We start from the raw sequence: 24,926 nt of genomic DNA, 5'->3' as shown, positions 1-24,926 counted from the left end.
GGGGTTCAACAGTAAATTTAGAACCACTGTCCATTTTATTTATTCAGTGCCAAATGAACAGGAATTATAGGGTGACTAATGCAAACCAACTGTTGGATATTAAAAGCTGCGGATTATCATGTCGTTGAAGTTAGTGGTGGAGTTCCCAAAGAATGGTAGTTTTCCACTGTTAGAAGTCTTTTGTTTTGCCTGGTTTCTTTGAGACTTAACATGTACACTAGTCTATGTGCAAAATGGAAGATGAGTCCAGTTGTTGCATCACTGAAGTTCAAGTGTGGCACAAATGGAGCAAGAGCATGCAATCGGCTGTTAATATCCCACAGAGAAGAGCCAACAGTTTCATTATTATACAATATTATATACAGTACCGATGTCTGAAGTTAAGATTGTTTGCTAAGGCTGCAGTGACAGGGCGTAAAGAATGAAAGAACAGACCTGCTCTTCATACAACAGAAAAGAAACCTACACCCCAGCCAAATCATCTCCAGAGCAATCTGGCCATTCAAAACGTCGCATATGTTCACTTTGAGTAGGAAACAGCATACAGTTACTTCACATAAATATTAGAATCTATTCACCTTGACAATAGACAGTAAAAGTGTACATTTTGCAGGGGATGACTATGGAGGAGAGGCGGGAGTCATCCATGAAAGATGGATGGATGGGGCCATAACACTTACCTCACCTGTGCACGACGGTTACCTCGCTGAACTGCTGCAGCTCGCTCGTGCGTGTGTGTTTGTGTCCACACCGCCTACGCTGCTGCTGTGGCGCTGCTACTGCCAGCCTGTCTAGATTTGTCTATTCTATTGACTATTTTCGCTGAGAACTGCGCGCCTCACACGTGAAAAATAGGCAACGCATGGGAACTCTAGATGCCACACTGCTGCCGCCGCCACCGCAGGGCTCAAGCCGCGCTTCAGATGCAGGCCGTGTGGCTGCTCTAACCCGTTAACATAGGCGGCGAAATGAAAAGCAAGAGGTTGCACGACCATCACGCACAGGTGAGGTAGGCAGTATGGCCTGTGCCTTAGAGTTTTTTTCTGTGAGAACATTGATCCGAGCAAGAGATCGTGTCCTCTTCCAGGCGATCCAAACGATGATGACCTCAGCAGAATGTCCACACCTCCAGTTCTATGATGCGGAAGTCACCAGTCTCAGACAGGCAGCAGTTATTAAAGGTGGAACAGGGGCTACTTCGGCCCAGGTACAGGGTCTCATCCAGCCAAAGACCAAAATGCCCACTGGGGGAATGGAAAACATTGTACTCAGTGATGTTGATAATAAAGAAATACAAAATAAAGTTTAACATACCTGCAAAAAAGATCAAATAATTGATATACCTTCCTCCACCGATGGCAAAGGAATCCAGGTCTCCTTTGATGAAGAAAGAATTTTCTCCAGTCCACTTGAAACACTAATTGGAATGGAGAGCACAGTAGGTGTATAACATTACCAAACTGTCAACTCTCATTGCAAGTGAGGTCTTTCATATTAATGTGAACATTGTTGTTTGAGGATATTTAGTTTGCTAGTTTTGCTTCAATTATTTCTTCACACTCACATAAAAACAAATCAAATAATCATGACAGCTGTCTAGATGATGAGTTAACGCACTTTAAACCTAGGGTGTAACAAGTAAACGAAAGTCTCCCCAGTGCCATAGAATTTGTCACTCGGTCTCAGGGGATGAGAGAGGAAGCTGCCAAACATCTGCAACACACAAACAAAACATTATGTAAGCCAACAAAAAAAACTTTGACTGAAAACCCCAGGGGGAAACCCAAACAGAACACATCACACATCACACATCAGGCCCAGCTGATGCTCACAAACATTTATCTATAAACTGTCACACACACAATCAGCTGAACCTGAGGTCCACAGTTGAAACAGATTCTGAAACCAGATCCCTTTTTTCAGTTCCTCACACATGCCAGCTGATACAAAATATCACAAGGTCCTCTAGAGACAAAGATATCACCTGATCGTTGGAGTCCTTGATGACTAGGAGGACTGGCGAGTCTATGCCTCTAAGTTTCCTGTAGAGGGACTTGAGGCTGAAACCATGGCGTGAGGTGCTGTAGGCTAGGTGCCACGTGTACCCCACGGTCCGAGGGGGCAGTTCACTGGCAAGCTGCGGAAGGCAGGGATATGGTCACTCTCCAGATAGTTAACGTATGCTCTGGGCTACATCAAGAGGTCTGACGGTTAACCAGGAGTGACGTGTGTTGAGGACGAACTCAGTCAAAAGGGTTTACAGATTAAAGAGCCAGGCATAAATCATTGCCGCAAGTTTCAACTGCAAGTTTGTTTTTCCAGTCTTTTCGAATAAGTGCCTTTTTTTCACAAACTTTCTTTGCTCTTTCTCTTGCCACCGCACACCTACCTCTCGGACATGTGAGGCCTCCAGAATGCGGCTCTGTTCCACAATCTCACGCAGTCCCTCAGGTTCCTTATCCACAACTACTGGACCCCGAGCTCCTTCATCTTCCACAGAGATCATCTGCCAAGAAAACAGAGCCACACACACACACACACACACACACACACACACACACACACACACACAAACACAACGTCAACCAGTGACATAACCAGCATTCCATTCTGTCTGCACAACATTACCACAATGCCAAACCTCACCACCCCACTATGTCATTTGTTTTCCCCCTGACTGCAAATCACATTAGAACATTTCTTTTCTGCGATCGTTTAGCACGAGAAACGGAGTGACTTACCTCCCAGTCTTCCCCTGCTCGGCTGTTTGCGATTGAGCCCTGTTCCTCCTCCTCCTCCTCTTCCTCCTCCCTCTCCTCGTCAGGCTGAGGCTCTCTGTTATCCACCAGGACAAAGTCCTCTTCGTCCCTCTCCTCCTCGTCCTCCTCGTCCCCCCCACCCTCCAGTAAACACAGGTCCGGCCTGCATTGGCTCAGGTATGCATACAGCTCGTCAGAGCTACAGTGAAGAGCATTGAGGGAGAGGTCTCAGTGTTCTCATAGTAAATGTCCATATCCTACTCATAGACTAGACTCCATGATGTGACAGCCAGACACTGATACTTGTTTAAATTAAAACCGAAAACATGACAATCGTTTAATCGTGAGACTGAAGATATTGAAAATGACAACACTCAAATGGAGGAACGAGGAACAGCTGAATGAGAGTTGTGCACATGTGGTGAAATGTGACTGTGCATTTTTCGAAAGGAAATAATAGATGACAGCGGTTTTGTCAGTTACCTCTCCTGTGAGAGAGTAAACCATAAATCCCTTGGGGGTGGAGTCTTGGGCTTTCTGATCTCCAGGCCAGAGATGCCTTTCCTCTTCCGCAAAGGCTGTTGGTGTCTGAAGCGCACAAACATCAGCTTTCCCGTATTCTCTGATGAGGGTCTAGAGCCTTAACACAGACAGAAGAGGAAAGTTAGTGAGTATATACAGTACCTTTACTGTAACAGCCACATCATACACAACCTGAAAATACAACCTGTCAAAAAAGAGTATTGTTTGGGTTGTTATGACTATAAGTTTCAGGTCTGAGGAACCTTTTCCTGTCCACAAAAGCTTTAACAGGAACCTTCTGAAATCTGTAATCCTTAAAGATTTGTGCACAGATTTGGATGTTGTACAAAATCAAAATCTTCACCTGCTCTTTTTTGCTTCAAACCCGGCTGCTGCTGCTGCTGTTCTGGCGTGTCTTTCTGCAAGACCTCTTTGCTGCCCACCTCCTCCCCTCCACAGCAGAAGGTGGCGGCGGCGCCACTCAGCACGGCTGCTCCCAGCGCCCCGCTCGTCTGCAGGGCCAGCCCCTCCAGCGGGCTCCCGCTCAGCTGCTGCTCGGCCTCGGCCATGTCCCGGCTCTCGCCGCCCCCCTCCTCGCCCTCCGGGCCCTCCCGATTGATCCCCAGGGCCAGCCTGAGGTCAGAGGCCTCTTTGTTGGGCTGAGAGACAGTACTCTGCACCTCCCCGTGGTGAGGTTTGGTACTGCTCTTCTCACCTTTACTCTTCTTTCTCTTCCCTTTCCATCTAGAATATTAGATTATCATTTTAGCTCCAACAACCACAAACATAAACGTGACAGCAATGTTCGTAATGGCCACAGAAACAATATTCAGTCATTGTGGACTAGTCATTGCTGCATAGAATTATCCCAAAGAACACCCCAAGGCCCGCAGTGGTTCTGATCTCTGTGTGTTGGTGCTGATGGTACTAACCTCTGTGTTGAGTCAGTAAAGTGCACGTGGGAGATGTCTGAGCAGAAGGAGACTGAAGCCAGGCTGTCCACAGTAGAGGAGAGCAGGTACTCCTCACAGCCATGCTCTATCACCAGTGGGTGGGTCTTGCAAGGGTCAAAGAAGATCTTATTGGATGTCACCAGCAGTATTCCAGACACAACACCCTGGGGGAAGAAAAGGATGTCAGAAGCTCAGATTTATACAGCGCCAAATAAACCACAGAATCCCTTTGTTTGGAGCGGGACTTCTAAAAGCATCATTGTGCTACAAGCACTGTAACCTTTTAAACATGTTTTTTAAATTACATTTAAAGGTACAGTCCTGGCTCTGTAAATGGGAAAACAAAGAAAGTGGCTCTGACAGAGCCATATACTGCTCCAACCAATCAACACATTGCTTCAGGAGCATGGAAGGGAGGGTTGCAATTTGATTGGCTGTTGAGCACAAACGTCATTGAAAATCACCTAGCACAACAAACCTATGTATAGAAATGTAGTCCAGAGACAGTTCTTCAAATATTGTAGGTTTTTTTTCCATTGACTTTCTCATACTGCAGAAGTGTGATGTGCTTACTTTGCGGTTCGTGATGTAGCGGCTGCACAGCTTGAGGTACTGCATGGAGCTGGGCCCCTCCCCTTGGGAGCACTCCGGTGGGAGAGCCAGCAGACACAGCTCCCCATCAGGCATTGGCACAGCCTCCACGTCCTGAGAAAATCAACCACTTTATCCTCTCATATGGGGATCAACTGACCCGACACATTTCCACAGGGCTGAGTGGCTGTGCATGCAAATTTCAGATCAAATCAGCGCTGCCATGTAAGAGAGAGCACTTTCATTGGTCAAGACCGTCCAAACCAACACTGCCGATATGGGCTGGACTGAATGCTCGTCTTTTTCCATTCTATACGGTTCTTTAGCTGCCGTTGCCTATATTTAAAGTCCATTTCCTTCCTTTTTCTCAAGAGTGAAGTACATGCAGAGCCAGGCAGACGTTAGTCTTTTTACAGACAGATGTCTTAACCTACACCACTGATGATGACTTTCCAGAAAATTCTTACCAAGAGCTTGTCGTACTCCGCGTCCGTGGACGGAGAGACGGGGGTCATGCAGGAGGAAGCGGAGGCCGCAGGGGGATCCGCGGACAGCTCCAGGCCCCGATGTGGGTTGCGCTCAGGCTGCGCGGCCTGGGAGGCTGAGCTAAGAGCACAAGGCCTGCTCTCAGGGACACAGAGCTTCCAGAGAAGAGAAGAGAAGAGGAGAGATGTCATGACCCACGAAAACACCTTGAAATCATGTCTGAAATACAGTGTTCTTTCTCCCACTTCAGCTCCTGGCCACTCCTACATCCCCTTTGTCTCTCTAGCGCGCGCTCTCTCTCTCTCTCTCTCTGAAGCCTTTCTATGGCCTGTTTACCAGGTCGCGTCTGGAGGGGACTGATCTACAAGCCATGTAAATGTGAGAAGCTATTTGTGGGGCAGAGCACTTTCACTTCCTCAGTGCTACCACACTACCATGCCATCTTATCTGTTTTAATAAAACCCAAGATGAAACCCACAAAATGGTAACAATCACTTGAAACAACTGAAGGTCTTTCACAGCCCAGTTTCTAGAAAGTGCTGATAAAACATACGCCTGCAACTGGTCCCCCATTGCTCTACACTTCCATTTGATATGATAAGCAGAATATATATATATATATATTTCTTTTCTTTTCTCTTTGTTTTTCCTTTTAAGCAATGGACATTTGCAGGCCATTCTCTTTCTCTTTCGGAATATTGTCCTAATGTAATGTCATGTGTGATGTATTGTGTTTGTGGACAATGTTAATGTGTTACTCAATGCTGATATGCCTGGCTCCTGATGGCTGGGGCCCAAGACATCCATGGACTGTTAACCCCACTAGCCTAAGACTTGTACCCGTGGAACTTCATTTCATGTTAAAAATGATTGGATGTGATGTACTGTATGACTGCATTTGATAAAAGGAAATAAAAAGAAGTTAAAACAACAAAAAAAAACATACGCCTGCCCTACACTGCAGGACGTGTTGAACGATAGTAGAAGCTAAATGTATGCACTTGATAATGAAGTTGGAGGGTCCCGATGTGTTCTTACTTGTGAAGGGGTAAATGTGGAGGACAGCGGCTTGCTATCTTCTGTCATGTTCAGAATGTTGGCATTACACTGAGAGTCAATGCTGAACACTGTGTCATCATGCTGGATCTGTTGACAAGCATAAGAAGAATCAACAATAGTATCCGAAGACAAACATAATTTTTTTATTATTAGAAAAAAAACCTTCACTGATATTTATACCCATGAAATAAGTTCTGATATTACCCTAGAATATCTAATCTTGCCCCTCAAGTCTTAGCACAATGTACCACTTATACAATGAATGCCTGGCCTCAAGTATCGAACTGTGCTTCACATACAGTCAAAATAAAAAGTAAGTGAGCGATTTTCCAGGGCTATACTTATTGCAATGAAGATGACACATTTGTAAAAAAATAAATATTATGTCATAATGTAACATAAACTTATGTTAGAGTAATTACGGTTTTATAATGTGTTAGTTTTTTTTTTAATATATATTTATAGTCGTGCATGATGCCATCTTGACTGACCAGCCCTGAACGTTGGCCAGTTACCTTCCCCTAGGGCCTGTTATTGACAGATGGACCGAATGGCCTAAATAATGTCTAAGCCTGATTTAGGTCAGTCTGGAAAGGAACAAAGGGGTGTTTCTCAATATGTGTTCTCTGCACTTGCGTTCCCATGGACTTGTGAATCTGTCTCAAGTACTGCTCCAATTCACAACTTCACATTTAGCCAAGTACAAATACCTGGAAGTGTTCTCGATTCTTAAAAAAAAAATTTAAAATTCAAATCAAGGATACATAAGGGGGTGACTTGTGTGGGCTTGTGTTGTCAAATATCTCAGAACGCATTTCACACAAAGTAGAGGCAAGTAGCAGCACTGGCAGCAGAGGAACAAACCAGTTTTGTATTACAACTGTTGTTCTGTCCCTCAGCAAAAACTACTTCCACCATAACTATGAAGTCCCACAATTATTCTTGCCACTGGTCCTTTTATAGGCAATGAATACATAATGTTGTGAATATATAATGTTTTTTTAATACAACATTTTTAAGTGAATGATGTATTATCGTATATGTTTTCATTGTATTTCATTGTACTTTAAATATCAATTATAGTGAAGATAGAAGTGAAAATGCATGTTAGACTCTAGAACCAATCTGAGCTGAGAACTGTGTTGTGTGCCACATCCTCCCGTCCTCCCGAGCTAAACTGGCCAGGTCCGAATTCGCAAGACGGGAGACCGTACTAGACACACTCCATATTGAGAAATGCCCAAGTTCTTACTCAAAAATAGATATTTGTTTATGAGCATATGTAAACTAATAAATATATACTGTAAGTGTGTGTGTCTTTTTACCCATGGTGCAAGGTGTAGGTCATCAATTATTATAGATCAAAGACATTTACTCAGGGTTGGTGAATGTCCCATTGCTAAGATAAAAAGGTTTTTTTTAACACACTTCGGAAGTGTGTCAGGGATTTGCCTATTGTAACTGATTCTAGTCCACTTCAGGTCCTGATGTACACAATACAAACATAAGGTACAACAATCCCATAATTTACAACATACAAATGATAAAAGATAGCTTCTCTGTGTTAAACTCCATCCAATAATCAACACAGTTCCAAATGAGCACACACTATATATTACATTAAAAGCAAAAGACATAAATATTTAACCATTACTTTAAACATTACTTAGTTCTCATAACTTTTGAACTGGCTTCAGTTCTGTTAAATAACTCATGGACAAATATATGGTATTTTCTCATTGTGAGTATGTAGGGCAATTCAACTTAGATATGAATTATTTCACTAATGGCATGAAGTCACTTAAAGTAGGTTACAGATGATCAGAGAACACTAAGTGTAAATTAAGCCTCCAGCTAACCTCAAGCCAATGCCCAAACGGGTGATGAATCTCTCACTCAGTCCACATGATACAAAACTGACCATAGACCTCATAAAGTATAATTTATTTTTTACCAGTGCCTTCTTGTGTAGCGCTCTCCTGTCGAAGACATTGTGAAGTTTTAGAAACAGATGGTGTACATCCATGATGACTGGAAATCAATGTCTGCTCCTTTAGGTACCTCATGAGCACACTGAGTCTTTGACCCTTGAACAAGTTCCCTGTGCTAGCCTTTCGATCCCTACATGATGTAATCACGACCAGTAATATTTGTGGTGGCTGCTGTTTCTTATCTTAAGGGTGGGAAAGCTTAGTAAGAGGGAGTGTACAGGCGACCTCTGCAAAGAACGCAACTCACCGTGTCGCCTCCCTTGCAGTCAGCTCCCTCTGGTGTCTTGGCTCCTGCTTTTTCCAGCATACAGGCAGACTCTGTGACAGCAAAGTGCAGAAACATGGCAGAACATGAGTAAGGTTTGTCAATCCCCGTATGCTGCTGTTGTGCTACTATTCTCTCCCCCGATTCTCTCTTTGATCCTGACAGGCTGATTGCTTTAGGGTGTATGATCTACACGTCCCTCTGGGCCGACCTTTCTTCTATTTGGCCTGGTCTTGATTTTTAACCAGATGAACAGACAAGGCCTTCTTCCCAGGCACATGAAAGACATTATGAATGTATGAATGCTTATTAAGGAACTGAAACTCCCGCATGAGCTAACAACTTTCAAAAAGGCTTTTTAAGAGGTACACTGACACAGATTTAAGTCCTTCTTCCTACACTGACTATACCTTCGTAATTCAAGATGTTTGATCAACATCCAAACCTGAAAACCTACATTCTTTTATATACAGTATACTTTAATTTACGTTTGTAATTTAATTTATTGTTTTACTGATATACACTGCCCTCCAGAATTATTGGCACCCTTTAGTAAAAATGAGCAAAAGGAGATGCGAAAAAAATTCTTGATTGTTTATCCTCATGATCTTTCATTCAAAATATTCACAAAAATCTAACCTTTAATTGAAGTAACATAATTGAAAGAAACATTACATTCTTATCATGGAACAAATATTTTTCAAAAAAATATGTGTGCCACAATTATTGACACCCCTTCATATAATGTTTTGTGCAGCCTCCCTTTGCCAAGATAACAGCTCTGAGTCTTCTCCTATAATGCGTGATGAGGTTGGTGAACACATGGCACGGGATCTGAGACCATTCCTCCATACAGTATCTCTCCAGATCCTTCAGATTCCGAAGTCGACGCTTGTAGACTCTCCTCTTCAGCTCATCCCACAGATTTTCTATGGGGTTTAGGTCGGGGGACTGTGATGGCCATGGCAAAACCGTTATTCTGCGGTGGGTGAACCATTTTTGTGTAGATTTTGAGGTGTGCTTCGGGTTTGTCCTGGTGGAAGGACCAACCACGGCCCAAAGCTCTATTTCGGTCTCATCTGACCATATAGCCTGGTCCCATTGAAAGTCCCAGTTTGTTGTTGATTGACAGCAGAGGCTTTTTTCTGGCAACCCTGCCAAACAACTTGTGGTTATGTAGGTGGCGTCTGATGGTAGTTTTGGAGACTTTCTGACCCCAAGACTCAACTAACCTCTGCAATTCTCCAGCTGTGATCCTTGGAGATTCTTTAGCCAGTCGAACCATCCTCCTCACGGTGCGTGGGGTCAATGTACGCACACGTCCTCTTCCAGGCTGATTCTTAACATCTCCTGTCGCTTTAAACTTCTTAATTATTTCTATGATAGTGGAAATGGATATTTTACACTATTTAGAGATTTCCTTATGTCCATTTCCTGATTTGTGCAGCTCAACAACCTTTGGTCGCACATCTTCACTGTGTTCTTGGGTCTTTCCCATAGTGATGAATGACTAAGGGAATTTGGCTTGTGTCACCTCATATTTATAGCCCAGTGAAACAGGAAGACCTGGTTGACCACTTAAGAGTTCCTAATCAAACAGGTGAACTTAAAAATGAAAAACATGACTGGAAATGTGCTTCAGTTAGATTTTAATAATAAGATTTCCTAGGGGTGCCAATAAATGTGGCACACATGTTTTGGAGAAAAATATTTATTTAATGTCAAAAAAATGTTTCTTTCCATAATTTTACTTTTATGAAAAGGTAAGATTTTTGTGAATATTTTTAAGTGAAAGACCAAGAGGAGAAACAGCAAAGACATTTTTTCATAGCCTGTTTTGCTCATGTTCACTTAGGGTGCCAATAATTCGGGAAGGCACTGTATTTTTTCTCTGACATTTGTGCTATTATATATTTGTAACTCATAGTTGACAAGCGAAGTCACATGTTTCTGTTGATTTTGTTTGTGTCTGTTTGTGCGTGTATTTCTGAGTTTGTGTGTGTGTGTGTTTGCACAGACATATTTTAGAGCAGATCTCAGGCCTGTGGTAGGGTTATCTCTAGCACGTCTCACATTGCATACGTGCATACATTCCTCTGACGTTTTTATGATTAATGACACAGATTATTACACAACACATTCCCCACATTTCCCCAACTCTCGTTTTGACATGCAACCCCCATCCTCCACAATTGCAGTATTCTTTGAAAATGCACATTACAAGAGGAAGGTAAGTGCTTTGAAGAATCAATAGATGGATACACTGCTTACATCCGCAACTTTTGCCACTCCAAAAAGGAGCTTCCCTTTTTTCTAGTCACTCTTCCCCACCCCCTTACCGTTGAGATAGTACTGCCGCAGTCGGGGGTTTCGGATGAAGGGAACATGGTGAGAGGGTGCTCCAGCATCTTTGTGTGCTGCTGTGTCCCTGGTCTGTCTGGGTGGCCTTGTCTGGGTCTGTGTGCTACTGGATGCTGGTTTCCATGGACCTGGGTTGAACCCCGGAGGCTGGCTAACACCGGCAGGAAGCTTGGACCCCAACCTGAGAACACAAGGGAATAAATCTTGTCAACATTCTTAAGTTAATCACCCTTAATACCTGATGTTGGCTTGTGGAACATCTGCTCCTTGTGGGAAGTGAATATCAGCACCCCTGAAGCTGTATAGTTTTATACCCTCATTTGAATGCTGCTTCCTATAACTGAACTTCCTCCTCATGCAAATGCGCCAACGCATCCATGGACTTACAGAGAGGTCAAAACTGACTCTGACACTTTTCTTTAGGACCTAATCCAGTGTTACTGCGCAGCTAATGCCAAATCAATCCTGCTAATGCTTCGGGGCACCTGCAGCACAGACTTCTGAACACAGAGCTCTGTGTGTGACGATGAGAATCGAGGCACACACAGAACCAATTTTTTTTTATCCTTATTAGGCCCACAAGTGAGTCCACACAGGCACATACGGTCAAAACATTTCATGGTGCTCACACACACAGAGAGAGAGAGAGAGAGAGAGAGAGAGAGAGAGAGAGAAGAAAGGAGTAGTCTTCTCCCTACTCACTAAAAAAATGCATTGAGCAGCTCAATTTATTATACACGCCACACTAAGAGAGTACAGAAAAATCTACAGACCTCCCGTGGCTTGAACCACCAACACTACAGATATGTCCACTACACATATTAATAATGATATATATTGCTTAGTTAATCACAGTCCTTACCTGTTCTTGACATTCCCAAAGTAGCCGGACCTAGTTTTGTCCTTTGGCTGTTGCCGATCCATCATCCATGAAAAAAGGTCTAGTCCAGAACAGGCTGCTTATATGCTCAGTAGCAGTGAGTTAAAAACATTCAGCAGGTATCCCTCTTCTTCTTCATCTCTACCCATGTTCCCTTCCTGTTACATATAGCTGAAAACAAGAGAGAGGATATATTTACATATGGTATTTCACATACAACTGCCTAAGAGTAAACTGCCCTATTGCTGTCCACAAAAATCTGTACCTGACAAATCCAGCCTGTATTTCCCCACCCAGTACAGTCAGAGTGAAATGAACTGAGGCATAGTCTCATGCAGGCTGACTCAACTCTTCTCTAGGCCGACTCAGTGTCACATTGTTAAGGCTTCACACGTCAGAAATACTGGATTCTAACCACTGTATAATTCACTTTCTCTTTCGCAAAAAGCCTCTTGCTAACTTGTGAACAGGCCCAGTCGTGTCTCATATCTCCTAGTCGCCTCTCAGTTGGGTATAGTAGTATAGTATAATAGAACAGTTTAAATGAGGACGTTATACATCATGAAATTCAAAGTCAGCCTATGTCGTCTGCTGCGACGAGGTAGCTAGCATTCAAGCTCAAATTCCTACAGATCTAGAACATTTAGAAAATTCCATAGCCAGTTTTTCTGTGGGACCTGCAAACAATATATTCTGAGCTCTCCATATAACGTCGTATGTACGGTAATTCCGTTTAGTTCCGTTTACATGAATCAGATGTTTTACAGATCGTTTATTCATTGCCTCAAATGTTGGTATGCACCCCATTTCCTAATACACGAGTCAGAGATTTGCATCACATCGTAATGTACATTCACCAAAGACAGTGTTGGGGAGAAAATGTAATATACATTCACTGACCTTATGTTTTATTCAAAGTGTCCTGCTGTCACAGATGTCATTATGCGCCCCATGTTGCGGTGTTTTGTGATTTTTTTAATACATAGCCTAGCCGCCTGTGGACACCTAAGTTCAGTACACAGACTCCGCCCCTCTGATCATCTTTTAAAGACACAGCATATGTAGAGCTGGATTTATTCGAATTCCTGGCATACCAAACCGCATTTCTAAGGATTATAACACAAATAACATACAAACCACCAAAATAGTATAAATAGTAGTACATTTCTAGTAATAGTGTCAATAGTAGTATATTTGCAGCTGACAATTTTGTTGTTGAAACAAAAACGGTAACCAAGCCTTTTAAATGCATTTACAGCTCAATTTAATTTCAGTAGCTAGTTCATCACACATAAATACATGTAGAGATGCGGGAGAGCCACAATATAACAGAATTTTGTTGTGTTTTGATCAACCTTTGGAAGAGGTCACAGCTTTGTGACGAACCTCCACAATCGTAGTTCCTCGCGTTCTATTGGTAGTTCAAATGTTGTGAGAAAACCAGTAACCAATCAGAAGATAGAATGAAATAATTGTCTTTTGGATAAGGCAGCTAACGAGGACAACGGGTATCACTGGTGAAAAGGGGAGAAATTTGCAACCGAGGATAGATCAAATAGGACAGAAGTCAGACGTCTTTTGGACACGTGTGTTAAACCATAGCTTGTTAACGCTTTCAATTGATACAGTTTCTGCATGGTAAATATTTGTTATTGGAGGAAATGCAATCGCTAGCCCAGCAAGTATTGTAACGTTCTGCAGTTTGTTTGTGTTGCCTGACCTGCTAATGTAGCTAGTGATAGCTATCATAGCTAGCAGATAACTTTTTTTTTCCTCTTTACAATTAGTGACGTTACAACAGTATATAGCAAGTAATGCATCTTATGAAGGCTCTTAATAAAAAAAGAGCACACAATTTTACAATTGTTTGAAGGCATCAATACTATTAAGTACCGTCTTTGCTGTTTTCAGTGATTTGCAATACAGTGTCCACTATTCTGTCTATCTATCCAAGACGCTTTAAATGAGCTAGCAGATTTTGACAACTAGCTTAGCTTGCGTTACAGTTATTTACAGGGTCGTTAATTAAACGTGAGCTATCGATAGTCTACGTTGCACGTCCAACGTTAAATATATTCGACAATGTTGTAATTATGTTGTAATGATTAATCTTGTTCAGTTTATCCAGAATAACTTGATACTTATCAACGGTAGGATATGTGCTATGGCGAATGTGTGACCGGAGCTTTCACCATTGATGGTTTAGGACAGTTAGCTGCCCTAGTTGACTAGCTGAACAGACGCTAGCTTTTTGGCTAGCAAGCTAATGTTATCTAATGCATTTCAAGCTAACGTTAGTGGTTACAATTTTGAGGCTAAAGGTCTTTAACTTTATACAGTGTTATAAGTCAAGGGCGTATAATTCCATGGTTGAGATTCCACTCAAAGGCATGCATTATCCCTATCCAGCAATTGTTGCAATTTCGTAAAGCTAACTTATCTAGCTAGCTAACTAAACAGGCTTAACGTTAACCTTTGATTGTTCTGCATACTCACATGTGTTTATAACAACTGTTACACCTGTTTTACTGGAGAATGCTGCTAAAGCTGCATTTTGAAACAAGTTAGTGTTTTCTTTGACTGACAGTTAGTTTCTTTTACAAGTAACCTATATTGTTGTTTTTCTTCGACGTTGATTGATCCAGCTGTCGTTGACTGAAGAACGTTTGACTTCCATACTCTCCGACATGACCAGTAACTGCTAAGCGAAAAATTACATCTAGAGACATCCAGGGTCATACATTTAGCTGTACTTCTCATACAGCCGTGCGACATGGATTCTGGGGCGGTAAGAAGACCAATTGCTCCTGCTGCATTGAAACAGTTTATACATTTTTTTCCCTTACCATTAGTATCTGAAATAATTGACATTGGAAGAGTAATGTGTTAACGCTATCCTTTTTTTCAGGAGGTGATTCCCATTTGGCAGAATAAGCCACATGGATCAACCCGAAGTGTTGTGAGAAGAATTGGCTCAACTCTAGCACTCAAACCACCCACCCGTGCATGTTTTCAGGTACATTTTGACAGTGTTGCACTATTATTTGAATTTCTACTGTAATTGTTGACCGGCATTAAGTCAGTCTCTGTGTTTTCCCCCTATAGGAACTCCCAGGTCTCCCCCCTCTGCGACCCTCGGATGGTCCCATGGTCCCCACCCTGGCCGACATTGCCTGGCTTGTAGCTGATGAAGAGGAAACCTATGCAAGAGTACGGTATGTGACGCTCTGAAAGCATCTGCCAAGTCCTCGCTGGATGGCAGACCTCTTGCTTCTTTGCTTATTATACAAGACATGTGCATGTCTAGTTGGGATCAACTATTTGCAATTCGCCTGCAGGCATCTGATGTTCATCATGACATCATGATCTGTTGTGTATGTTTATCTCCCCATTTATCAGGAGCGACGCACGTCCTCTGCGACACGAGTGGAGACCTACACCTCTCCTGGTGCTGCACAGGAACTCCTCTGTGCCCAACTTTCGACCAACCGGCAAGCGCATGGAGGGTCTGAGAAAGCCGGGAGTGACGGCCATGAAAGGCACCACAGCACTGCAGGATGAGCTCAGCAAACTGCGGGCACAGATCGCCAAGCTTGTTGCAACTGAATCAGGTTGGACACTTGGTGGTCTTCATTTACTGTGCAGGGGTCTTGCCGCTTTTTTCAATGAGATTTTAGTGGAACTGATTACACAGTGTTTGTTCATGTTGTTTTCCTGCAATAGAAGCGCTGCCAGTCATACTAAAAATCTTCCTGGAAACAAAAAGATATCACTATTAGTGACCATCAGCCAGTCACAAACAACTGAACAAAAAAAACATCTTCGAGAGTGTGAACATTATTGAAAGTATTTAGCAAACGGTTTGTTATGCTGAGAATTATAAAAACAACAAGTAAAAAATGTGACCCGTGTCTTTCAGGCTCCAACCCATTGACCCCAGACCTCCTGTCGCCAGATGACACCAGTGTGGGCTTCTCCCTGGCCCCTTTTGAGGCAGCCGCCTTCCAGCCCAACCCCACCGCATCCTTCGTCATCAGCGACGTCACCGAGGAGGAGGAGGAAGAAGAGGAGGAGGATCCAGATGAGGAGGATGTGTCCGAGCTGGTGCCCGACCCCATGCCTCCTGTCTCCATGACTGCCTCGGCCACCTTTGACCTCGACAGACCCAGCATGGACTTTAGGGAGGCAGAGGAGGACACGGTGTCGCTGTCCAAGTCGACCAGCTTTGCTGACGTCAGGGACATCTTGAAGGACATGAACCGTATGAAGATGAGCAAGGACAGGTCAGTCTGGCTACAGTAGTGTGTCCTCTTATGCATCTAATGATGCATGTGTACTTGACCATTTCCATAAGTTGTGTTGATAATGCATAGCAACTCTGTCTTCTGCCTCTCAGTAGATACAATCGGGGATGCACCTCGCTAAGAGAGGAGGACTCGGCCTCCCTGATCTCTGAGGTTCTGAGGAAGAAGTTCGTCCTGAAGGACGAAGACACGGTGTAAATGAAGTAGGCTGTGTCCTCTGCCCCAGATCCTCCCTCCATGTAAGTTGTGCAGCACACCTTCCATGTTTAGTTGTGTCCTCCTAGTAGGACAGTTTAGTCAAGTTTTGAAAGATTACATTTACATTTAGTCATTTAGCAGACGCTTTTGTCCAAAGCGACGTACAAGGGAGAGAACAGTCAAGAGCAATAAAAACCTGGTGTAACAATAAATACTACTTTACATAAGAAAATAGAGAAACGACATAGAAAGAAAAAGAAGTGCAGGAATGTAACTGCTGAAGTGCAAGTTAAGCACTAGTCAAGGTGCCAGTTTAGGAAGGGAGGTGATCTCTGAAGAGTTGGGTCTTCAAAAGCTTCTTGAAGGTAGAGAGGGACGCCCCTGCTCAGGATTGTCTGGATTGCCGTGCTTGCAAGCGTCCTGGGTGTAACATTTGCCCTTACAAGAGCATTTACGTAGGTGGGAGCAGAACCAGCAGGCACTGTGTAGGCAAGCATAAGTGACTTGAACTTAATGCGAGCAGCTACCGGCAGCCAGTAGAGCTCAATGAGTAGCGGGGTGACGTGTGCCCTCTTCGGTTGGTTGAACACCAGACGCGCCGCCGCGTTCTGGATCATCTGTAGTGGTTTCACCACGCAAGCCGGCAGGCCCGTTAGGAGGGCGTTGCAGTAGTCAAGGCGGGAACTCACCAAGGTTTGCACCAGCAGCTGGATGGCATACTGGGTTAGGTACGGCCTGATTTTGCTGGGGTTGTATAGCGCGAAGCGGCACGACCTGGAGACAGACGCGATGTGGATCACTCAGCCACGAATGAGACTGGGTAGATCGAGCAGGTCTAGTGGAAAGTGGACACAAACTGTCCAGGCATGAGCTCAGAGTGGAGCAGAGAAATTCTGTGGCATCATTGACACCTAGTGAAGAGAAAGTAGATAAAGGTGGAAGACCAGAAGAAACCAGAAAGGAGAAGTGGGTGAGAGAGAGATTGCGGAGGTTGCACCGGAACGAGACCATCGGAGGGGGGACAGAGGGTTGCTCAATGAGCCGAACATCGAAGCGAATGAAGAAATGGTCCGAGAGGTGCAGAGGAGTAACCGTTAGGTTGTCCGTGGTGCAGTTCCGAGCAAGGATGAGGTCAAGCTCTTTCCCTGCTTTGTGAGTTGGAGGAGTGGGGACCTGTTGTAGGTCGAAAGAGTGAACCAGGGTCCGGAAGTCAGCTGAGTTGGGATTGTCTAGGTGGATGTTCATGTCGCCAAGGATGAGTATTGGACACTCATGCTCAGGGATGGATGACAGCAGGGTGTCCAGCTCATGGACGAAGTCACCCAGTTGTCCTGGTGGATGGTAGATAACAACCACATAAGCTTTAACCGGAGCGGTTACCATAATTGCATGATATTCAAAGGAGGCATACCTGTTTGAAGGCAGCAGAGGAGTGGATTTCCAGCTGTCGGAAATCAGCAGCCCCGTCCCACCTCCACGACCAGATGGCCTAGAAGTGTAAAGATGTAATGAGATTAATGGAAATTTAATTTAATTTAATTTAATTTAGGAGAATTTAGGCTTCAGGAAGTTTCATGCATGTGAAATGTTTTGAGTGTACATAAGTAGCCTTTATTTATTTATTTATTTATTTATTTATTTATTTATTTATTTATATATATATATATATATATATATATATATATATATAATACATTTGGGCTTTGCAAAATTATGAACAAAGGAGAGGTATATGTAGTGTGGGTGTTTATGGGTACGTTTTTATGGCCTCTATTGAAATTGCAATGCATGTTGCAATTGCCAATTCAATGTGCAATTTGAAAATGCATTTTGCAGTCGGCATTGCAATATACAAAGTGGAAGCAGTACAGTCCGCAAATCTAATCCAATACACTTTGTAAAATTCAACGAAGTGCTCTTAACAGTCATCTAGCTAGGCTATCTGTTTGGTGTGTGTGCGCTCCAAAAAACTCTATGGGAAGCATAGTGGCTCGGACCCAGCCATTAACAATTCCAGCCAGCCAGCCAACCAATCAACACGGTGCTTCATAAGCCTGGAAGTGTGGGTTGTAATTTGATTGCAATTGAGTCTAGTATCGACAACCTTTCACCAGAATCGCAGACTCGGCCTTGAATGGTTTCAAGTGAACCAAGTCAGTGAATGAGGAAGTGACATCCTAACTGAAGACCCGCCTTGATGAGAGGACTGATATTGCATTCTCAATTGAGTTTTGACACCAAAAGAGCTGGATGACATGTAATGACTGGGAGTGCTCTTTCGCCGTATATGCATGGCCATTTGATTAAAGAGGGTAAAAAAACATGGCAATTGCACAATGAATTGCCATGTGAATAGTAAAAAAAAAACGTCCATTGCATGGAGCGCAGTATGTTCTCATCAGTAAAGCTCAGCCAGTGCCTTATGTGCTCTCTGTTTCTGCTTCTGTTCCCACAGAAACCCAATAACTCAACTGATCGTTTCTCCGGCGGGTTGACTGTGGCCCTCCCCTCCCCTCCCAAGCTCTAGGATGCCGCACAGGAACCGGGGGCTAGGACTGCTCTCCTTCCTTGATCAACACTCCCTGTCCCACCTTCCATACCCTCCGACTGCAGATTATCCTTAGAGGAAGGAGGTGTCACAGCGCCAGTCTTTCAGTTTGTTTCTGCCCAGCCGTTTGGACTGGATCCGGTCATGCCCCATCCCATCCCATCCCCCATCATTCACTGTAGAGTTCAGTCCTGCATAGCAGTTAGGTTCTAATCGCTTCTTCGTGATGCAGATCCTCTCCCTAGCACTGACAAGGTGGTCTGGACAGATGAGACCCATTTGAGTATGCCTGAGGTTGAGGATGCCCTACAAAATCAGTGACTGATGACCATTTTGTTTTTCTTCTTTTTGTTCCTCCTTCAGAATCGGAAGAAAGCGTTATTTTCCTTTTCTTGCCTCCAGTATGTTATTTTATTTGTGGAGTTCCCCCCTTTTTTAAGAAAAACCAAACAAAAACAAAACACATACTTGAAACTGTATATACAAACTACAGACTGTATAGAGTGTAGTCAGAAATGATGAGTGCTGTGATGCTATATCCATTTACTTTGCCCAACCACGGTGAGTTTGTCTGCAAAACGCTGCATACATATTTTAATCCAATCTCCATTTCCCTATCCTTCATTTGGGATGTTTTCTACATTATTATTCTTCATATGCACCATGTGTAGATCCTGAAAGCTTAGAATTTAACCTTTGACATTTCAAGCATTTGCTGCCTACAAGAATTCAGACCTGGACAGTGAAACCTAGAGCAGGACATCAGTCAAATGTGACCCATATTGTTTGCTGTGGTGTTTGGAAAGAAAATATGGTTTTGTTCTTTTCTTTGGCTTGAGTTCTGCAGATGATGTATGTATATACATATATATGTATATGTATTTACACTTATTGTACGGAGTGAATGATGTGCCGTTTGTTTTTAAGAAGTGCTGCTGTCATGCTGCCTGTGTAGTCAGCCCATGGGGTTATCCTTGTGGAGAATGTGGAGATTTTCTTTTGTGGTTTGTATGTAGGCAAAACTGCATGTGTGCCATGACAAAAAAAAGAAGCTGTTGAGACAACATAAAAGCCTGTGTAATTTGTGTGTGTCTGTGTCTGGTCTGGTCTGGTCTGTTGTTGCCTTACTTTAGAAGCGGTTGCCTCTCCATATGACCAAAGGTTCCTTCCGCGGTGTGATTTAGTGGTAACCTTTGAGATGTGACATTTATAACCTGAGCCCGCTGCCCTGTATTCATCTTACATTATAGAACATACAAGTCATTTCACTCCAACCATATGGTTGAGTTTGTTTTTAAATAAATGGAATTTAGTCAGAATGGCTTATTTTTCATATGCTAACGAGGAACTATCACCATAATACAACTACCCTCTGAAACATGTTGAGGGTGTGCAACTAGAACTATAGTGTTGTATGTTACAGGTACCTGCACATGAAATATGCTCTTACCTACCTGTCTGCCAATCCTCTACCTTGGGATATTTAATTATCTTCATCAAATCTAATAGGTCTCATTAGGTAGTTGCCAAACTCTGAATTGACTGAATAAGGTTTATCAGGCAAGTTTATCAAGAATATGGATGGACTCGAAACCGTTCTGTGCAAGTCTGTTCTGTTCTAGTCCACAGGAGTACACATGAAAACGCCACTGGACAAACCAGTCAGCAGAGAATGCTTTAAAGTGACAGTGAGATCCCCATGATATGTTCTGAATGAAAGGAATGGAGGACATAGCCTGGGGTCCTGGGGTCCTGGATTCTCATTGGAAGAGGCTTTGTGCAAACACACGTTATGTAATGGAGCAGCATGTAATGGAACTTCATGAACAGTCTCCTGTTGACTGCTTTTGAGTTTCTGTTACTTCTGGATGCCTCAGAAGAAATCATTTCAGTTTGTATGAGGCAGGTGTGAGACTGTTGGATCATTTGAACCAGGCCTGCCCTGTTTGACTTCATTGTGGTACATGTTGGTTTAGAACTGCATAGTTATTTCAGAAAACTTGAAAAGATAACTAGAAACTTGAATACAACATATATTTTGATCTGTAGTTGCATTAGGATGATTTGCAAAGCAAAAACTATAATATGAAGGTATTTCATAGTTTTACCAAGACTGATCATGAATTGTAAAGTACTTTTTGCTTTGTAATCATGAAGGCAGCTTTGACTATGTTTCAACTATTTTGGACCTATCATCTTTTACTGGGAATGAAGCAGTGAAAATTATGTTTTGTTTAGTCAACAATGAATATGTTGTTGTAAATCTTTGCATTTGTGGGTAAATAAAATTGGCTGTTTTAATTCATTGGACTTGTTTTTATCTTGCTTTGTGAAACGACTTAGTGGAAATGAAGACTGTGTAGTCTTGCACAACTCTGATAAAGGGCAGTCTCTGAGAGACTAATTAAGAGTGGGTCACTGTATTTTTAGCCTGCAGTGATAGCCTGCGGCCACAAGGTGGTGTAATCCTTATACCAATAGAGCCTGTTTCAATGCAAGGGTAAAATCATGTCCTGGGTCCTCTATATAGGCATTAATATTCACATTAAAGGTTGTATAGTTTAAGAGACAATATGCTTAATAATATACTTCTACAGATGGCAGAAATGCAATCCTAAAGACCCTCATGGTTGTCTAATTTGTGCTCCCTACCTGTAGCACTGTGTGTGCAACATAAAGTCACAGCTACGGGAATGAGCTGCCTGACATTCCCTTCATATGTTGAATGGGGCTGCAGAGCCGTGATATTTCTCCTGAGGCAAGGATGAGGATACACCTTGTTGCTACTGGCCATGCCAATCCCTTTTCCCTCAGTCATGTTTAGGCCCTCTCTCCCTGGAGGTATCAGTAACTTTGAAGATTCTAGTTAACCTCATTCTCTGTGCGGCCCTTTTTCTCCTGAAGGCCTGAGTTGATTCAGGCCATCTGCAACTCTGAGTCTATTTTCTCTGTGAGTCCTTGGCCTACTTTGTCACTCCTCACCTCTAGGAAGCGGATCCTGTCTATTTTAGCTGCTGGGAGATGTCTGTGGAGAGTTTGTTTAATGAAGCCACGTGTCACAATGTCAAGTTAGGGAACCTATAAATAGCGACCTCTGGGGTCACTTTCATGCAATATTCACAATCTTAGATAATCTGTCGGCATCGGAGAGATGATTGTGAGGTTATGAATTGTTCAAATCATCCGATCTGATAATGTAGTCTGCCTCTGTTTGCGGTGCTGAGTGGGAGGGTGTCTTCACACATCTGAACATTCAAAACCAGGTTTTGAACCAAAAGCCAGAGCCAGCCCCAAGCTGAAGTGACTAAAAAAGGCGTGAATTGATTTTAGGGGCAGGATTTGTCTGAGAACAAACTAGTTTCACATTTGATGATTGTAGGTGAACTAGTTTCATGTGTGAGGCGGCTGCACAAACATAGTTGAACTTGTACCACTAGGGGTAGTGGTTCAACACCTGGCCTACTAAAGGATGGTGGTTGTTTCATCTTTGTCCACTTGACTAACAGGACATTTACATCTATTTTTTGCTAAACATGTTCTCTTTATCAACCAACAATTCATACGGTTCACTTCCAATCTACAGGTATGAGAATAAGTATATCCTGTCTAACTGATTTTATGGTGTGATGTTTAGTTTTTTCCTGAAGTTGATGAACTCCCTGAGAAAGGATCAAGTCCTAGAATTGCTCTGTGTAAACCTAATGACTGCGACATTTGAAAGAATTTGAAATTCGAAAAGAAATGTAATTTGAAAGCCACTGGGGCATGGGTCAGAGCCTGATGTGTGGACATTCTGTGGAGGCATCAGTCAGGACATGGTGGGGTTCGACTTAACAGGAGAAGAAGGATTTGATTTCATATGAGGGCCACTGCTCAGCACGTGTCACTGAACCACATTTGTTTCCTTCTTGGCATCCCTTCAACACATCACCACTCCCTCATCACAAGTTTGATGAACAGTGAAATAAAACAGGAAATTCAATTGGCAATTAGTAGACAATTACAGTAAAGATATCATGAGATATCATGAATATGAATTATCATAGCATAGAATAGATTAAAATGTTGGATGAGAATGAGAATTTGTTTCGGAATATGTCCTAAATTCGTCCTAAATCGGAACATTTATACATGGTTTTATGATACAGAGATGGGTAGAGGACAGAATCTACTGATAATCAGTTAGTGCCTGAACCTGACAGCCCTCATGAATGTCACAGAATTCTGGTTGCCATAGATTCCTTTGGAGACTACAAAGAAATTCTTGGTAATGGATGTGAAAGCTGGGCCAATTTAGACATACCAGGCATAGATGGTTTGGTCGGTACATTCCCTGTCTCTAGGGATGGAGTTCAGTGAACGTCACAGTGCTATGTGTAGACAAGAAGATGGTAATAATACATATATAGTCATTCAGCTAGGTCCTGACAAGACATTGGTATGCCGACCGAAATGCCATTTCATTTCATTTCCTTGGATCAGTCATCATTTACAGATTGAACAAAATGGTTGATCACTTAAATATGTCCTTGGGATTTCTCTCGCCTTCTGACATCATAAGTCCAAAGAAGGTAACATAGCAACCACAACCAAGTGGATACCACTTAACAAAGATGCACAGATGGGTTTCCGTAGGGAGCCTTTGGAATACACCCTTCATGCACACTAGCACACATAAATACACACAACACATTACTCACTTGAACACAAAGAAAACAACAATCAAGGCTTTTTCCATAGAACATCTTATTTATAGCATTGCTCCCTTTCCAGTGTGCTTTTGTGTCACTACAATGCTTTTGTGCCATATGTTTCCAATGCAAAGCATAATGTGTATAATTATTCTGAACAACAAAAGAAGAGCCTTTCTTCATTTACATTCTTAATTCATTCAGCTTAACTATTTGTTTTAAAATATTCACTGTTTTTCTTTAACATAACATGCTAAAATGTGCCCCGTTCAAATGAAATAACATAACATTCCCCAGATGTGTTTCACTTTCTGCATTGACTGTGCTAAACAATGGCACGGATCGGAAAAATAACTGAAGCAGCACACTGTAATTAGACAGCCAATTGTAAGGGGGAATTATTTCACCCCTTCCTCACTGGTTTGTGTCTGTCTGTGTCTGTGTCTGTGTCTGTGTCTGTGTCTGTGTCTGTGTCTGCACCTTTCAGTGAGATGGGTGTGTGCTTTAGCCTCACTGCCCTTATCCCTTAGCTGCCCTTGTCATACTCTGCTACTTTGTGTTTTTCAGAGGTCCAGGCAGCCCCCAGGCTGGCTCTCTGTGGTCACTCTCTGGGCTTTGTGCTGGCCGTGGGTGGAAAGCCAGTCATTGATTAATGGCCGATGTGATGAAAGTGTGCGTGTTTAAATGTGTGTGGGTGTGTTTGTGTGTGTGTGCGTGTTTATATGTGTGTGGGTGTGTGCGTGTGTATATATACCCATGTGGCTGTTCACGTTTGACGTGATGAAAGAGGGGTTGCGTGGAATCCTCCACTTTGTGAGTCTGCTCGTGTGGGAGGACCAGATCTCCTTGTCTCTCTGTGCTGTCCAGTGAGGCGAGTGAGAAACCATAAGGGAGAAGATCAGACGCCCACCCTCCTGTGTGGCTCTGGGTTGGATATCTTTATAGGGCACCTGAAAGGAAACAATCCATTTTAAGCACATGTATGTTACAAGCTGAAATCATAATCTGTGATCCATCTGGCCATTCATCCATCTCTCCATCCATCCCTCCCTCCATCCCTCCATCTGTTGTTATAATAAAATGTCAGTTGGATGGAATGCTGGCATTGATCCCCTGCTCATTTAGGCTCAGCTGGAGCTGAAGCACCACATGTCAGGAACAGAGACAGGCGTGGAGTTGCTCTGACAGCAGGGCTGGCATAGAGGAGGAAGACACGGGCAAAATGAAGACCAAAGACCTCACCTTTGAACAGCAAGTGGTCCCTTTATTTATAGGCATGGCCAGGTGTTGCATGGTCTATTTTGGGCTGTGTACAAAG

At 43.0% G+C, this 24,926-nt stretch overlaps 2 protein-coding genes across 4 annotated transcripts; one reads left to right on the top strand and one right to left on the bottom strand.

Moving 5' to 3' along the window:
- Positions 1-16: 16 nt before the first annotated feature.
- On the bottom strand, positions 17-12,923 carry si:ch211-15d5.11 (nuclear receptor coactivator 7). Its single transcript, XM_012822832.2, has 16 exons — positions 12,768-12,923; positions 11,850-12,038; positions 10,966-11,168; positions 8,609-8,679; positions 6,350-6,457; positions 5,293-5,466; positions 4,808-4,939; positions 4,214-4,398; positions 3,646-4,025; positions 3,243-3,399; positions 2,742-2,958; positions 2,390-2,506; positions 1,985-2,137; positions 1,618-1,713; positions 1,344-1,417; positions 17-1,244 (listed from the first exon to the last, which is right to left on the bottom strand). The coding sequence occupies exons 2-16, from the start codon at positions 11,912-11,914 to the stop codon at positions 1,109-1,111; spliced, it is 2,268 nt and encodes a 755-aa protein (XP_012678286.2). The 5' UTR covers positions 11,915-12,038; positions 12,768-12,923; the 3' UTR covers positions 17-1,108.
- A 419-nt stretch (positions 12,924-13,342) lies between these two features.
- mtfr1l (mitochondrial fission regulator 1-like) lies at positions 13,343-20,008 on the top strand. 3 transcript variants are annotated; one of them, XM_012823819.3, is made up of 8 exons: positions 13,343-13,505; positions 14,513-14,655; positions 14,776-14,883; positions 14,973-15,082; positions 15,267-15,478; positions 15,787-16,150; positions 16,267-16,410; positions 18,825-20,008. In XM_012823819.3, the coding sequence occupies exons 2-7, from the start codon at positions 14,641-14,643 to the stop codon at positions 16,367-16,369; spliced, it is 912 nt and encodes a 303-aa protein (XP_012679273.1). In that variant the 5' UTR covers positions 13,343-13,505; positions 14,513-14,640; the 3' UTR covers positions 16,370-16,410; positions 18,825-20,008. The 3 variants fall into 3 exon arrangements, with proteins under 3 accessions (XP_012679273.1, XP_012679264.1, XP_031436477.1); XM_012823810.3 differs by having other exon boundaries at positions 13,344-13,505; positions 16,264-16,410; XM_031580617.2 differs by having other exon boundaries at positions 13,348-13,453; positions 16,264-16,410.
- Positions 20,009-24,926: the final 4,918 nt, after the last annotated feature.

This window comes from Clupea harengus, chromosome 14, assembly GCF_900700415.2.
Source record: "Clupea harengus chromosome 14, Ch_v2.0.2, whole genome shotgun sequence".
In the NCBI taxonomy this organism is placed as follows: Eukaryota; Metazoa; Chordata; class Actinopteri; order Clupeiformes; family Clupeidae; genus Clupea; species Clupea harengus.
The sequence above is the reverse complement of the archived record's forward strand: the minus strand, read 5'-3'. Positions and strand labels throughout refer to the sequence as shown.

What these genes read in the sequence shown, in the direction of transcription:
- mtfr1l (XM_012823810.3), top strand. An exon ending in CCACCCGTGCATGTTTTCAG is followed by an intron (nt 14,884 to 14,972) that starts GTACATTTTGAC and finishes TTCCCCCTATAG; the next exon opens with GAACTCCCAGGTCTCCCCCC. An exon ending in GCTTGTTGCAACTGAATCAG is followed by an intron (nt 15,479 to 15,786) that starts GTTGGACACTTG and finishes CGTGTCTTTCAG; the next exon opens with GCTCCAACCCATTGACCCCA.
- si:ch211-15d5.11 (XM_012822832.2), bottom strand. Translation starts at nt 11,914, where the DNA reads ATGATGGATCGGCAACAGCCAAAGGACAAAACTAGGTCCGGCTACTTT. An exon ending in ACTGCAAGGGAGGCGACACG is followed by an intron (nt 6,458 to 8,608) that starts GTGAGTTGCGTT and finishes GCTTGTCAACAG; the next exon opens with ATCCAGCATGATGACACAGT. An exon ending in TTTACTCTCTCACAGGAGAG is followed by an intron (nt 2,959 to 3,242) that starts GTAACTGACAAA and finishes TCTTCACTGTAG; the next exon opens with CTCTGACGAGCTGTATGCAT.